Below are 16,170 nucleotides of genomic sequence, written 5' to 3' on the forward strand. Positions count from 1 at the left end.
AAACATGTAGAAATTTGTTACTACATGTAATAGGTAAAAATAAAATCTCTATTTTAAAAAAAACTTCTTTTTAGTGAGCAGAAGTAGGAGAACAGTCTACAGAATAAAAACAATATTGTTCAGTGATCAATTATGAAAGACTTATCTGTTCTCAGCAATTCAATGATTCCAGACTCTTCTGAAGGATTTAGGAAGAAAAACACCATGTACCACTAGAGAAAAGAATTGATGGATTCTAAATGCAGATTGAAGTGTAATTTTTCATTTTAATTATTTTTTCATGTATTTTTGAGAAATATGGTTAATAGGGAAATGTGTTTTGCATGATTTCACATGTTAATTGACATCATATTTCTTGCCTTCTTAATGGTTGGGAAAAAGGGGGAGAATTTGGAACTAAAATTTTTTTTAATGAATAATATTGTTAAAATAATAATTAAAAAACCCTTTCCCTTTCCTTTCTTTATTAGGGTTATTCCTTTGCCTTCAGAGTTTTACTCTTGAAAATTTACCATCCATCTTAGACAGTCAAATTTTAGTCTGGAGGTTGGTTTCTCTCTATCTTTTGAACAAGATGAAAGCTGTTCTCCTAAAATCACTTCCTCTCTCTAGACTTCAGTTTTCCTCCTTTATAAAATGGGGGCATTGAATTAGATTATTTCTAAGGGCCTCCTAGATCCAAGGCTAATTTAGTTCATAAACAAAAATTCCACTCTTCACTCCCAACACTTTCTCTGGCTCTTCCCATGAATGGAATGCTGTATGTCTTCAGCTATGCTCATTGATTTCCCTGGTTCCCTTTAAGTTCCAACTAAAATCCCATCTTTTTTAGGAAACCTTTCTTAACACCCCTTAATTTTTGTGCCTTTCCAAAGTTAGTGATTTCATGTATGCATATATTTTGTTTGTCTGTAATTGTTTGTATGTTCTCTCCCTGATTTGATTGAGAGGTCCTCAAGGGTAGATACTGTCTTTTGCCTCTTTTCGTATCCCCAGAACGTATCATAGTTCTTTTGTAAGAGCTTAAAGGATGTCTAATGACTGACTGGAGAAGTGTTTTTGCAACTACAGACTTGTCACACTAGAATTACCCTCTAGCTATGACAACTCCGTACAGAATAGTTTTAATCCATTACTGTAGCTTTCCCTGTCTGCACCCCAAATAAACTATACAGCATGTAGAATCTATAGTCAAAAGAAATAATGATGATAAGGAGCTCTTACAGTCACCTTGGAAGGTCTCCGAAATGCCAATTCACATCTATTTTTAGTTTTAAGTAACTCTTTGCCTGGAATGTTCCATCTATTCAAGGTAACTGAATATTTTTGAATGCAATTGCTTTACCAAAGCCAAAGTATACAATCAAAGAAAAAACGTCTCTTCTAGACTTCTGTAATCTCATCTCGAGACACCAGAAATACACGGTAAGGCCAGCTTCTTTATCCCCCTAAATAAAGCACCACCTGGTCAGTGTGCTGGTTGTGGAAATAAACTGGAATGTTTACCAAACTCTGGAGGAACAAAGCAAACTTGCCCACTAATGGTGCTTTTACAGGAGACAAGAAAAAATGCTTTGGATTAAAAAAAAAATAATATTTTTCAATTTAGAGAGGTTTCCAGAATTTAAAAAAGTGTTTCCATTCTCACCTAAGATTTAGAAACAGAGATGCCTTTAATATCCCCATTTCTTTATATTCAACAGAGAAAATGAACCTCAACTTCATATATAGGAAAATGGAATGTCATTTTTTTAATGAAGAAAAAAATCTATTTTTATGTAGTAATAATATGGTTACTTTTAGCCTTCCAGGATATTGAACCTGGGGCAATTTGCTTTTGACCTTTCCCATTAATACTTTACATTTCATTTTGTATTATGATTATTTGGGTACATATATTATCTCCCCTACTAGATGCCAAACATTATGAGAGCAGGGATCATTTTTTTACTTGTCAAAGGATCATAGACCTACAGTTGGAATATACTTCCGAGGCTCCCAGTACAATCCCTTCATCTTAAAGTAGAGGAAACTAAAGTTCAGGAAGGAGAAATGACTTGTTCAAGATTAAAAAGGTAGTAAGTATAAGAGGTAGGGGAGACTTCCAGTCAAGATGGCGGCTTAGAGAAAGCTAAAATTCAGATCTCCGGAAACCCTTCCCTACAGAACTCAAACTATATGCTCCTAAGGCGCCGAAATTAAAAACGAACAACAGCATAGACTCCGGGAATCCTCCTCCTGGACCTGGATCAAAAGGTACGCCCCCCCCCCACAAAGCCAGAACCCGAGATCACTCGGACCTAAGGGGTAGGCAGAAGGAAGGTCCCAGGACCCATCCCCCCCAACCCAGAGCGCCGAGTCCAAGGCAGCAGAGGGAACCTCAGAGCCTCAAGACCGGCTATTCTGAAGGCCGCTTCCTGAAAACAACCTGACTCAGATGAGGGGGCACCCAACACAGACAGCAGGGAAACAGAGAGAGATGGGGGGAGCTTGTAACCCCCTGGCTGGATCCTTCCATCCTAGTCTCACGGAAGGTCCCCGCCTCAGGGCATACTCAGTTCAACCCAGGGAAAGCTAATCCTATCAGGAGCCCTAGGACCTCCAGGAAGCCGCGGCCCCTCTCCCCTCAGAGTGCTGGCTCTCCTGACCGGCTAAGGCACAGAAACAAACACCCCGCAGAAAGGGCCAAGCCAGGCTCAGAGCATGGAAGTAAGGCAAAGGAGAAGCATTGGGAGAGAACTGAGGAGGGCAGTAACACGGAAACACCAGCAATTCCTGGCTTCCCCAGGAAGACAGAACAACAACTGCATAGAACGGACAATCTGCCTAGGGCTAAAACCTCTGAACACCAGACAGAGATAAGAAAAGCTAGTCCTCTCCACTCAGATAGAGATGGCAAACTCCACAGAAGCACAAAAGCCCCAAAATTCCAAGAAAAACAAGAAGAAGAGGGTGACTTTGGACACATTTTATGGAGCAAAAATACAAAATACAGAGGAAATAGAAGAGGAAACACAAGCAAATGCTCCGAAACCTTCCAAAGGAAATGGAAACTCTCCACAAACCCATGAAGAATTTGAATCAGAAAGGATCAAAAAGATGGAAGCCCTCTGGGAGGAAAAGTGGGAAATAATGCAAAAGCAATTCACGCATCTACAAAACCAGTATGACCAAAGTGAAAAGGAAAACCAGGCTTTAAAAGTCAGAATCAGGCAACTCAAAGACAACGAGCGAGAATTAATAAAGCAAAGCCAAAAGACCAAGAAATTAGAAGAGAACATAAAATATCTCACTGACAAGGTGACAGACTTGGAAAATAGAGGAAGAAGAGATAATTTAAGAATAATTGGACTTCCAGAAAAGCCAGAAATAAACAGCAAACTCGACATTGTAATGCAAGATATAACCAAAGAAAATTGCCCAGAGATTCTAGAACAAGGGGGCAATACAGCCACTGACAGAGCTCACAGAACACCCTCTACACTAAATCCCTAAAAGACAACTCCCAGGAATGTAATTGCCAAATTCCAAAGCTTTCAAACAAAAGAAAAAACCCTACAGGAAGCCAGAAAAAGATAATTTAGATATAAAGGAATGCCAATCAGGGTCACACAAGAGGTAGGGTTTGAACTCAGACCTTCTGCCTCTAGAGTGTTACAAAACGCTCCTCACACAAATAAAATCAGATCTAAACAACTGGGAAAAACATTAATTGCTCATGCAGAGGCCAAGCTGATATAGTAAAAATGACAATCCTACACAAATTAATCAACCTATTTAGTGCTATACCAATCAAACCACCCAAAATTTCTTTCACATAACTAGAAAAAAAAAACAATAGCAATGAACAAAAGGCCAAGAATATCAAGGGAATTAATGGAAAAAAATATGAAGGAAAGAGGCCTGGCCATACCAGATCTCAAACTATACTATAAAGCAGTAATCATCAAAACAATCTGTTACTGGCTAAGAAATAGAAGGGTGGATCAATGGAATGAATAGATTAGGTAATCAAGACATGACATTTAAGGTCCATAGCAACTTGGTGTACAAAAAACCCAAAGATCCAACTTTTGGAGTAAAGAACTCACTATTTGACAAAAACTGCTGGGAAAAATAGAAAGCAATATGGCAGAGACTAGGCATGGACCAAAATCTCATACCATACATCAGGAAAATGTCAAAATGGATACTTGATCTAGAAATAAAGGTGACACCATAAACAAATTAGGGGACCATGGAAAAATTTATCTTTCAGACTTATGGATGAGAGAAGAATTTACGATGAAACAAGACAGAGAATTGGTACACTAATATACTATTGATGGAACTGTGAACTGATACAACCATTCTGGAGAGCAAAATGGAACCAGGTACAAAGGGCCACAAAACAATGCATATTTTTTGATCCAGAAATACTGCTACTGGGTCTTTATTCCAAAGACATAAGAGATAAGGGGAAAAGACCTGCCTATACCAAAATATTTTATTTTAAACCTGTACCTTCCATCTTGGAGTCAATACTGTGTATTGGTGGTAAGGGCTAGGCAATGGAGTTTGAGTGACTTGTCCAGGGTCACATAGCTGGGAAGTGTCTGAGGCCAGTTTTGAACCTAGAACTTCCCATCTCTAGGCCTGACTCTAAATCCACCAAGCCACCCAGCTTCCCCCACCAAAATATTTTTAGCAGCTCTTTTTGTAGTGGCAAAGAATTGGAAAGTCATGACCCCCCCCCCAAAATGTCTAGATAGCATACTATAGGAAATTATCCAAGAAAACTGCCCTGAAATTCTTGAACATGAGGGTAAAGTAGAGATTGAAAGAATTCACAGATCACCTCCAGCATTAAATTCCCAACTGACAACTCCCAGGAATGTTATAACCAAGCTCAAGAATTCTTAGGCTAAGGAGAAGATACAAGAAACTGCTAGAAAGAAACAATTCAGATATCATGGAGCCCCAATTAGGATTACATAGGATCTGGCAGTATCCACATTGAAGGATCAGAAGGCTTGGAATATGATATTCCAGAAGGCAAGGAAACTCGTCTACAACCAAGAATCAACTACCCTATATTCTGGGTAGTTGACTATATTCTTTCTGGGGAAAGTATGGTCATTTAATAAAATAGAAGATTTCCAAGCATTCCAAGAAGTCCAAGAACAGACTTAAATAGAAAATTTGATGCCCAAATGCAGAATTCAAGAGAAACATAAAAAGGTAAATAAGAAAGAGAAAAAAAATTAAAGGCTTCAACAAGGTCAAATGGTATGTATTTCTACATGGAAAGATGATATCTATAACTCTTAAAATATTATCATTATCATATTAGTTAGAAGTATACATAGAGGGTGCAATGGTAAACTGTTTAGGATATGTCAAAAAATATAAAAAAACAAGGGGTGAAAAAAGAGGATAATACTAAGAGAATTGGGAAAAGAAGTAAAATGGGGTAAAATGTGTCACATAAAGAAGTTTGGGGGGAGGAGGGAGGAGAGAAAACCAATAAGGTGGAAGAGAGGAAGAGGTTGGTGACAGATAATACTTAAACCTTATTCTCCTTGGAATTGAATCAGAGATGGAAGAGTAGTCAGATCCATTGGGGGTACAGAATTGTCTCTTGCCCTAAAGGGAAGTAGAAGGGTAGTAAGAAATGGAGTGGTGGGGAGGGAAGTAATACAAGGAGGGAGAGGTTAGAGGATATTCCAGAGGCCCTATAGTAAGAGAATAATAAGGGAGGTGGTAGGAAGGTTAGTAATATAAGGAAGGGGAAAGGGTAGGAACTGACTAAAAGCAAAACACTAGAGGGGAGGGTAAGAGGGAAAGGAAAAAGGTTAGAATTAAAGGAGGAAGTAAAAATGGAGGGGAATACACAGATGGTAATCATAACTATGAATGTGAATAGGATGAACTCACCCATAAAATAGAAGCAGATAGTAGAATGGGTTAAAAACTAGAATCCTACCATATACTGTCTACAAGAAACACACTTGAGGCAGGTATGCACACAGAGTAAAGGTAAGAGGCTGGAGCAGAATCTATTGGGCTGCAACAGAGACAAAGAAGGCTGGAATAGTAATCATGATCTCAGACAAAGCTAAAGTAAAAATAGATTTGATTAAAAGAGATAAGGAAGGTAATTGTATCTTAATAAAAGGTATTATAAATAATGAATAAACATCACTACTTAACATATATGCACCAAATGATACACATCCAGATTTTAAAAGAATGTCACAATGGTGACAGAGAAGATCAAGAACAAACCCAGAACACAAATCAAAATGGTTATATGCAAAGTTAAAAAAAAGAAAAACATGAATTGCTTACAGATCCAAAAGGAACTCCTGGAAGACCTCAAAAGGATTTTTAAAAATCAAATTACAATGAGGCAGAGGTAAAATTTTGAAAAGAAATGAAAACAATGAAGAACAGTATAATAAAATCATGAAAAGGGCAGCAACAGCTTGGTAAAGGAAGCACAAAGAACACTGAAGAAAATAACATTTTAAAAAACAGAAATGTCTAAATAAAAAAGGAGGCACAAAACTCACTAAAGACAACTAAAGAAAAAAAGATTACAGGGAACTCTTTGTACTGGCTGTATGACTCTATTACATGCCTATTTGCAGAATTGGGCAAGTGGAAGCTTTTGACTTCATGAGACCTTATAGAACAATAAAACAAGGGGCAGCTCGGCAGCTCATTGGATAGAACCAAGCTGAAAATGGAAGGTCCTGAGTTCAAATCTGGATTCAGACACTTCCTAGCTATGTGACACTGGGCAAGTCATTTAACCTCACTTAATATCAAACTTTACCACTCTTCTGCCTTGGAAATGATGCTTAGTATCAATTCTAAGATGGAATGGGTTTTTAAAAATCCAATAAAACAAAGTCAAAGGAATGGAAAAAAATAAAAGAAAATGTGAAATATGGCATTGGAAAAATAACTGACCTGCAAAATTGATCTAAGAGACATAATTTAAGAATTATTGGATAACCTGAAATCCTTTATAAGAGACTAGACATCATATTTAAACTAATTATGAAAGAAAACTGCCATGATATCCTGGAATAAGAAGGCAAAATAGAAATTTGAAGAATCCACCAAACATCTCCTGAAAGAGATCTTCAGTGAAAACTCCCTCAATATTATAGCCAAATTCCAGATTCCCCAGGCCCAAGAGAAAATATTGCAAGCAATCCAAAAGAAAGAATTCAAATATCATGGAGCTACAAGCATGATCATCCAAGATTTAGTAGCTTTCACATTAAAGGATCAGAGGATTTGGAATGAGATATTCTAGAGGGCAAAGGGATTAGGATTACCACCAGGAATAACCTATCCAGCAAAACTGAGTATAATCCTTCAATGAAACAGAAAACTTTCAAACATTCCTTATGAAAAGACGAAAGATGAATAGAAAAATTTACTTTCAAATACATGACTGAAGAGCAGAATAAAAAGATAAAAAGGAAAGAGAAATCATAAAGAATTCAGTAAGTCTAAACTTTTTATATTCCTTCATGGGGCAGTGATACTTATAACTCCCAAGAACTTTATCATTATTAGAAGAGTTAGAATGAGTATGCATAGTCATAAAGTACAGGTTTGAGCTGACTATAATGGTATGACTTAAAGAAATAAAATTAAGTGGTATGAAAGAGGGATGCTTTGCTGCCACAGGAGGAGGCAAACTTACTGCTTGCTGTTGCAGTGGCAGAATGCCCATGGGCTCTGATCAGACACCTGAGTTCAATCATGGACTGGGGTTTGAGCAAGGGATCCAGGACTTCATTAGATCTGAACTGTAAAAACTAAGTGGAATGCAAGGGAGAAAAGCACAAATGGAGTCCTGAAACTAAGGCAATATACCCCAGTGCACTAGGAGCCCGAAGACTCCAGTAAAAAGCCAACGATTAAGTCTTGGTGCTAAAATTTTTTAAAAATGAGCAGGCAAAGTTGAAAGAACCTCACTATTGATAGGTAATATAATGACATGGAAGACCACAGCTCTAACTCAGAGGATAGTGAAATAAAGATACCTACTTCAGAAATAGCAAAGAAATACTATAAATGGCCACAAACTCAAAAAGAGCTTTGGGAAGAGTTTAAAAAAGACCTCAAAAACCAAATGAGAGAGGAAAAAATAGAAAAAAACAAAAGCAATGCAAGAAAACTAAGGAAATTATTAAATAAAGAACACCCAAATGGAAAAAGGGATCCAGAAACTCATGGGAAAAAATAATGTATTAATAACTAGAGTTGGACCAGGGAAAGCTAACAATTTTTAAACAAGAAATAATAAAGCAAAATCAAAAGAATGAATTTATAGAAGAGCAAATGAAATATCTTATCACAAAAAAAAACTTATCTGAAAAATAGATCAAGGAGAGAAAACTATCAGGTTAGTGGTCTCCCAGAAAGTTATGATGAAAAAAGAGTTTTGGTATATACTTCAAGAAATCATCAAGGAAAGCTGTCCAGAAATTCTAGAATCAGAAGGTAAAATAGAAATGGAAAGAATCTACTGATTGCTATCTCAAAGAGAACCAAGGATGAAAATGCACAGGAATATCATTGCTAAGTTTCATAGCTCCTAGGATAAGGAGAAAATATTACAAACAACAAGAAAAAAAGACCAATTTGAATGTTGGGGAGCTACAGTCAGAATAACATAAGTCTTAGCAGCCACAACATCAAAAGAAAGGACTTGGAACACAACATTTCACAAAACAAAAGAACTGGACTTACAACCAAGAATAATATATCCAGCAAAGATGAGAATAATTATAAAAGGTAAAAATGGATATTTAACAAACTAAAAGAATTTCAACTATTCCCAGGGAAAAAATCCAGAAGTCAGAAGAAATTTTGATCTATAAGAAACATACAAAGGTAATGAAAGACCAACCATAAACAACACAAAAAGTCCAATTTTGATTCCTATATGGGAAAATATCATTTATGAACCCTGGGAATGGCATTATTGCCTGGTTATTTTGAAGGGGCATGTATGGATGGAAGACTTGAGGTTGGGATGAATGTAATGAAATGAACCAAAATCCTAGTGGAATAGACCAGGAAGAGGTAGGTTGGAATGACTATCTCATATAGAAGAGGAATGAGTGTAGGATCTGCCATAGAGAAGGGGAGGTGGGGTTGGAGGGCTGGTAGTACTAGAACCCTACTCTCATCAGACCTGGGATAAAGAGAGAACAATATGTACAGTTATAAGAGTAAAAATTGTTGTTGTTTTTTTTTTTTAACATACAGAGAAACAGGAGGGAAGGGGGAAGGGGCTAAATGCTGATGGGAACATTGAGAAACAGGCCTGAAATCATATTGCTAGAGCATCTGTGAATTGTTTTTTTAGAAAACAATATGGATATATATTTAGAGCTGTAAAGCTGTTCATCCTTGTTAACCTGTGGATCCTGTTACTAGAACTAGGCTGTATTAAGAGGGCAAAAAGCTGCATATGTATAAAATCTAATGAAAGTTTTGTATGTAGTGACAAATTATAATGAGAAATAACATGATCTCAACCAAAGAAAAAGCAAAAATGGATCTAATTAAAAGAGAACAGCAGTGGAACTACATTTTGCTAAAGGTTATCATAAATGATAAAGTAATACCAATACTAAACATATATGCAACAAATGGTAGAGCTCTAAATTATTAAACAAAAAGTTAAATGAGTTACAGGAGGAAATAGAAAGTAAAACTATATTGATGAGGCATCTCAACTTTCCCCTCTCAGAACTAGATAAATCTAACAAAAAAAATGGGAAAGAAGTTAAAGAGATGAATAGAATTTTAGAAAAGTTAGTTATGATAGACCTCCTCAGAAAACTGAATGAGCATTGGAAGGGATATACTTTTTCTCATGATACATGGCACCTACTGTACAAAAATCAGCCAAGTTTTAGGGCATCAAAAACCTCACAACCAAATACAGAAATATTAAATACATCATTTTCAGATGATAATACAATAAAAATTGCATTCAATAGACATATGAGAAACATAGGTTAAAAATCAATTGGAAACTAAATAATCTAATCCAAAAGAGTGAGTAAAAGAAAAAAAAATCACTGAAACAATAATTTTAAATCAAAGAAATTGATGAGACAAGATACCAAAATTTATTAGATATAGCCAAAGCATGCCTTAGGGGAAAAAATGTGTATCTCTAATGACTTACATCAATAAAGTAGAGAAAGACCAGATCAATGAATTGGGCATGCAACTAAAAAAAGTACAAATTAAAAAACCCCCAATTAAACACCAAATTGTAAATCCTAAGAATTAAAGGAGATATTAATAATTCCTTTCACTGTTGTTTCTCAAAGTATAAGCTATATTCCTTACTTGCTTCCTCACTACTTGTTCCTCCTTAGACCTCTGTAGCCTCTTTTTCTTTGAATCCACTGAAAGTATTTTCTTCATTATAGAGAAACTCTTCTGGCCAAATTGCATTTTTCTTCTTCTTGTTGGACTTAACCGTATTGGTGATTCCTGGTATCCCCACTAACATTTTGTGAATTTCTTCCCTTACTGCTCACAGAACTCTTTTTACTGCTTTACCTACCTATGCAGTGCCTTTCTTCTGGTTCCTAAATATTGCCAGCTTTGAAATAGAACTGGACCTTGAAAAGTGGCTAGAGGAGGAGGAAGTTTTCAAGGGAAGGAACAAAATTAGAAGGTTGTAAATAGAAATGTGGGAGTCATCAGCTTAGAAGTTTCAATAGGAGCTATGAGAATGTATGAGCTTCTTTATGTGTTTTTTTTTTGGGGGGGGGGACAACTCCAAGGTATTGTTTCCTATTTCTGAATTCCTGTAGCACTTACCCTCTCAGATGACTGGTTGGCTGGCTTTCTCTCTCTGTCTTTTATTTTGGTGTTCAGTACTGACTCCTTCATACTATTACTTAATTACATTCTTTTTTTTTTTAACCCTTACTTTCCACCTTAGAACCAGGTAGAAGAGTGGCAAGAACTAGGCAATGGGGGTTAAGTGACTTGTCCAGAGTCACACAGCTAGGAAGTGTTTGAGGCCAGATTTGAACCTAGGACCTCTGATCTCTAGGCCTGGCTCTCAATTCACTGAGCTACCCAGGTGCCCTCTATCATGTACATTCTTATTCTCCTCCTCCTTCCCAATTAGATTGTAAGTTCTTGGAAGACAGGGATCTACTTTCTTTTGGTTCCTTCTCAGTGTCTAGCAAATTAATAACTATATATAACAAATGATTAGTCAGTAAAGCAAGAATTTCCCTTTCAGGTGATAGCCTAGGACTAAAGATCTTATAGATTCAATTTTACTAAGTCTAACCTGCTAAAAACCATCTTCATCCCCTATACTCCTCAGTTTAGGTCTTTACCTGCATATCTTTATTTAGGAAACTTATGAATTCCCTGTTCACTGCACTACATTTCTAGTTTTCCAATCAATAAATGAAGAAGTATTTATTAAGAACCTACTATGTGCCAGGCACTATGTTAAGATTTGGTAATACAAAGACAAAACAGTCCCTTCCCTAAAGCTAAAAGAACTTACATTTGAATAGGAGAAAAAAATACATATATTTATATACATATATACATATATAAGTATATACAAAATATTTGCTAGGTAATTTAGCATGGGGAAGCACAAACAATTCAGGGGAACCAGGAAAGGCTGCATGTGAGACACAGTCATTAGGGTCAGCTAGGTGGCTCAGTGGACAGAAGCCAGGCCTAGGGATTGGAGAGTCTGAATTCAAATCTGGCCTCAGGCACTTCCTAGCTATGTGATCCTGGGCAAGTCACTTAACCCCAATTGCTTGGCACTTACTGCTCTTCTGCCTTGAACTGACACTTGGTGTCAATTCTAAGATGGAAGGAAAAGGCTAAAAAAAAGGGACAGTGATTGGAGGGAGCTTTGATGAAAAGCAGAGATCCTAAGAATCAGAGGTGAGGAGACAGTGTATGCCAGACTTGGGGGAATAGCTAGTGCAAAATCATAGAAAAGGGAGAGATGGGAGAAAAGGGAGTGCTGTACAAAAGGAATAGCAAGAGGGCTAATTTGGCTGAACTTTGGACTATGGGAGGACCACTAATAAAAATGGGAAAAGTAGTTTGCAGTTATGTTATAAAGGACTTTAAAAGCCAAGTAGAGGAGGTTAATTTGCTGTTAGAGGCAGTAGGGATCCACTGGAATTTATTGAGTAGAGAATGGATATGGTGAGACCTGACTTTAGGAAAATGTCTTCAGCAGCTGTATGAGGATGGATTGAAGAGGGGAGAGGGAGGTCCTAGAGAACAAAGAGGAGACAATTGCAAAAATTCATGCAAGAGGTGAGTTCAGGAACCTCCCTCATTTGGTCTTTTCCATTGCAGGAACTTTCTCTTAGAAAGGAAGAAAAGAGAAAAGGGGGTTCATCTTAATTACAGCCTATTTTAATATACAGCAATCCCAAAAGAAAGACTCAAGGGTGAACAGAGACCAGGGCACGGGGCCTGGGACATCATGGGATTTTTACATGGAACTACATGACCTTGAATGCAACCGACTCTATATCTCAGTATCTCTCTTGGAAAAGAAACATCTAGACTTCAGATTTTATCAATGGAGAGAAATCAAGGTTTGGAAACTTTCACCCAAGTAGGCTGAGTTGCCTAGGGACAAGGAGGTTGAATGATTTTGCTTAGACAACTAGCCTGGGTTACAGGAATGCAAGGGACCCAGTCTTTCCCTCCTTAAGAACATTGATTCCTACATACTGGCTATCCTTTCTCTCTTGCACTGACAGAAATGCATATTCTTGGGGAGGCCAAGAGAGAGCTTTACCCCCTCACTGTCCTACATTCATTCAAGGAGTTATTAAATGGCGACTGTGGACATATTACTGTGCTAAGGAGATGCTAAAGAGACATCAAGACAGTGTAGTAACATTCTTAGTCCTACCTCCTCTTTCAGGAAAGGTTCTTCCAAATAATTCCTCATCTCACCTACTCAGACCTCAAAGGTTAGAGCCGTGTCCTGCCCCTCATCTCTCCGCAACCCTGGGTCTGAGCTGATTCCCACCATTCCCATTTACTACTCATTTTCCTCCTCCCCCTACTCAGTCTCCCTCAATATATTCCAAAAGGAATATTTCCATGTGTAGAGAATTCACTTAGCCAAAAGTACAGGTATGTGAAAGAAATGAGCCCAAGAGAATTCGGGCCTTGAGCAGGTTAATAATTCCACCATGTCCAGATACTGGCTTGGATCCCGGAAACCTTGGGGCAAGTAAAGCAGAGGGGTCAGCTCCTTCCCCGCCCCCTCAGCAGGTGGTAAGAGAAGAAAAGACATTGGGGGAAAATGTAAACGAAATCCAGGATGATCGTTTTATTTTGATGTTTTCGAAGAATCAAACATACAGTAACATGATGTCAGCATTCACAATAACAGAAAACGTCTCCTGGCTGAGGGAAGGAGCTGAAAGGAAAGAAGATGCAGGGGCTGCCATTCAGGGAGTAAATATCCTCCAGCATTTCCAGAGTTAATTCCCCCCGCATCACAGGCGAGCTAGGTCCAGGAGCCCACACAGGCTGGATTTCCCTCTCTCTGGATTCCTCCCTTGTCACCTTTCTCCCCCACTGGGAAAGGCAGGCGAATACCGATGGGACACTGGGGCTTTCCCTCTTCCTCCCAGTGGGGAAGTGCGGGCTAACCAGGGCTCCCGGGCCGGGGAACCCCCGCGGGCTGCAGTCTCTTACCTATGCGTGCGATCGCTTGGTGCAGCTTGTCTCCGTCGGCCCCGCACCCGGGCAGTAGCTTCTCCCACTCCTTATCCCCTAGCCCCAGCTCCCGGCACCGACATCGGGGAAGCTCGGACGGGGATTCCCTGGACCGCGCGAGTCCAGGGCTGGCCCGCCCCTCCTGCTCGCGGTACCGATCGGCCCAGTTGGTCAAGGGGTGAGGACTCCCTCCCCACGTGCTCCCGGGGGAAGGGGTTAGGGATACCCCGGAGCGGGAGATGGAGGAATGGCGCGAGAAGGCGGGGGAGTCCGGCACAGTCACAGAGAAGAACCGGGTGGTGGGCAGGGGAGAGGGAGAGAGCCCTGAAACCGCCGTGCCCACGGGCTTCACTCGCACGTCCACCTGTAGTTCCACAGGCGTCCAGGCCCCCGACCCCGCCTCGCCCGGATCCCGCGCAGCGCCTGGAGTGGACGGCTCGCCCTCCCGAGGCTGAGATTCTGCCGGAGCTGGGACAGGGACCAGGGCCAGGGTCCCCTCTCGATCCCCGCGGCCCTGGAGTTGCTCGGAGCTCGAAGATCCCCGACAGCGGAAAGAGCCATAACCCAAGCTTGGCTGTGGCACTCGGAGGAAGGTGGGGCGCAAGGAGAGCGGCTTCTCTCCGAGAGGATTCCGGGTTGTAGCCGGGCTCCCCGCCGCCTGTTCTTTGGGCCCCTGAGGATGCTCATCAGGCTTCTTCCCGAGCTCCGGCTGCTCCAGAGGCGGTTGCTGCTCCCCGGCTACCTGCTGCTCCGGGGCGCCCAGCTTCTCCTGTTCCTGGGCCTGATTCTGAATCGGTTCCATTGGGAACTCGGCCCCAGCCATTCCCTCCTCTAGGGAAGCTCGGTGCCGAACCATATCTTGAACTACAGGCTTAGGTTAAGCCGAGAGGAAGGAGATCTCCTCACCTGCACCCAGGTAGACCTCAGCTCCGCCCTCTGGGCAGTCCTGATTGGATGAATGAAGGAGAGCGTTTGCTCACGTAGTGAGCCCGCATCCCGCTGTCCCCGATGGCGTGCTGCGATTGGTTGTGGCTATGTTCCAGTGGTCACACCCCCTTTCACAACCTCCCAGACCCCCCAACACCCCAGACCTGGAGGCAGGAATGAGGTGGGGCAGATACCTGGCTGGGTCTAACAAGTGTGGGCTAGCAGCTTTGGGAGACTCAGGCCATACCGGGACCGTAAAGGTGGTGTGTGAGAGGAGAACCATAAACTTGGAGTCCTGAAAAGGCTGCCCTCCTATTCTCTTTTCCCTATCAGAGCCTGTCCTCTTGTGTTAGAGTTGGGAAACCCAGAATTACATTTTAGCCCTTTGACATCTCAAACTTCTAAGAGACTAGCTTTTTAAAAGTTAATGAACATTTGGAGGGAGCTTGAAAGATGAGGTAGGCCTCTTTATCAGATTATGGGGGAGAACCTAGATAAACCAGGGAATAGACCCAAAGGAAATCAGGCACTCCACTTAATGAAACAGAGAATAAATGTGTTATGTTGTCTAAGCAACAGTCATTTTTCATCCATTTGGTTTTTCCTGTGTGAATTACTAGCAATTTAGTTTTCTGAACATTTTGTAGTACACTGGGACTCTAAGAAATTTGCCCAATGTCACCCATAAATAGAAACATCTAGAAGACAAGATTTTCTGCAAAAAAAAAAAAAAAAAGTCCCTCTTCTATTTGAATTTGGTGAATGCCTTTGGTGAGTATATTCTACTTATTTTATTAATGGCTTGGTATTGAGGATCAGAGAAGATTGTTGAACAAATTATTATTGTGGTTGTAGCCCAAGGTATGGGTTGCTTCTTTCAAGGATCTTAGTATGTAATTAATATGTTCGTAAAATAATACTTTAGGCTTGCAAGATTGTAGCCTGAGCTCCCAGGGAAACTGCCTCCATCTTTGGAGAAGCCAAAGACCTGAGAGTAGTCAAAGATCTGGGAGAAAAGCATCTTAAGAATCTATTGGAGAGTTTCCAAAGAGATATCTGAAGGACACAATTAGACTGTTGTTCTCTACCAAGTCAAATGCTATGTGTGTGCAGGCATGTGTGTTTGTATGTGGGTATGTATAATCATTAATTAACAAGTGCAATGGAAATTTTTATTCAATATACCTTTCAGTATAGCCTGGATCCTAGATTCTGAGATGTTAGTTAGGTGGTTAATCCCTTCATTACATATATCTTATATAGATGCTATAGATAAACTATGACCAACTAGGAACAGAAATAAATAAAAAGAATAGTACAGACTAGCTTGGATTTGGGGAATTTCAGTGTCCTTTTGAACATTCTGGACTGTTTAGACACAAAGATCCATCTTTTTAATTGCAGAATCAAGGGTTTCAGGGGAGCAGAGGACCTGCAGAATCATTCCTTCAGGATCATTTATTCTTG

At 39.8% G+C, this 16,170-nt stretch overlaps 1 protein-coding gene across 2 annotated transcripts in view; it reads right to left on the reverse strand.

Annotated features, from left to right (window-relative positions):
* Nucleotides 1–14,750, reverse strand: part of KLRG2 (killer cell lectin like receptor G2) — a 38,301-nt gene extending 23,551 nt beyond the window's left edge. The window contains exon 1 of one of the 2 annotated variants that reach the window (XM_016426185.2): nucleotides 13,756–14,750. In XM_016426185.2, the coding sequence (XP_016281671.2) occupies nucleotides 13,756–14,632 (877 nt within the window). In that variant the 5' untranslated portion in view covers nucleotides 14,633–14,750. The remainder of the gene's footprint in view (nucleotides 1–13,755) is intronic. The other variant, XM_016426186.2, reaches the window with a different exon arrangement.
* Nucleotides 14,751–16,170: the final 1,420 nt, after the last annotated feature.

This window comes from Monodelphis domestica, chromosome 5 (assembly GCF_027887165.1).
Source record: "Monodelphis domestica isolate mMonDom1 chromosome 5, mMonDom1.pri, whole genome shotgun sequence".
NCBI classification, from domain to species: Eukaryota; Metazoa; Chordata; class Mammalia; order Didelphimorphia; family Didelphidae; genus Monodelphis; species Monodelphis domestica.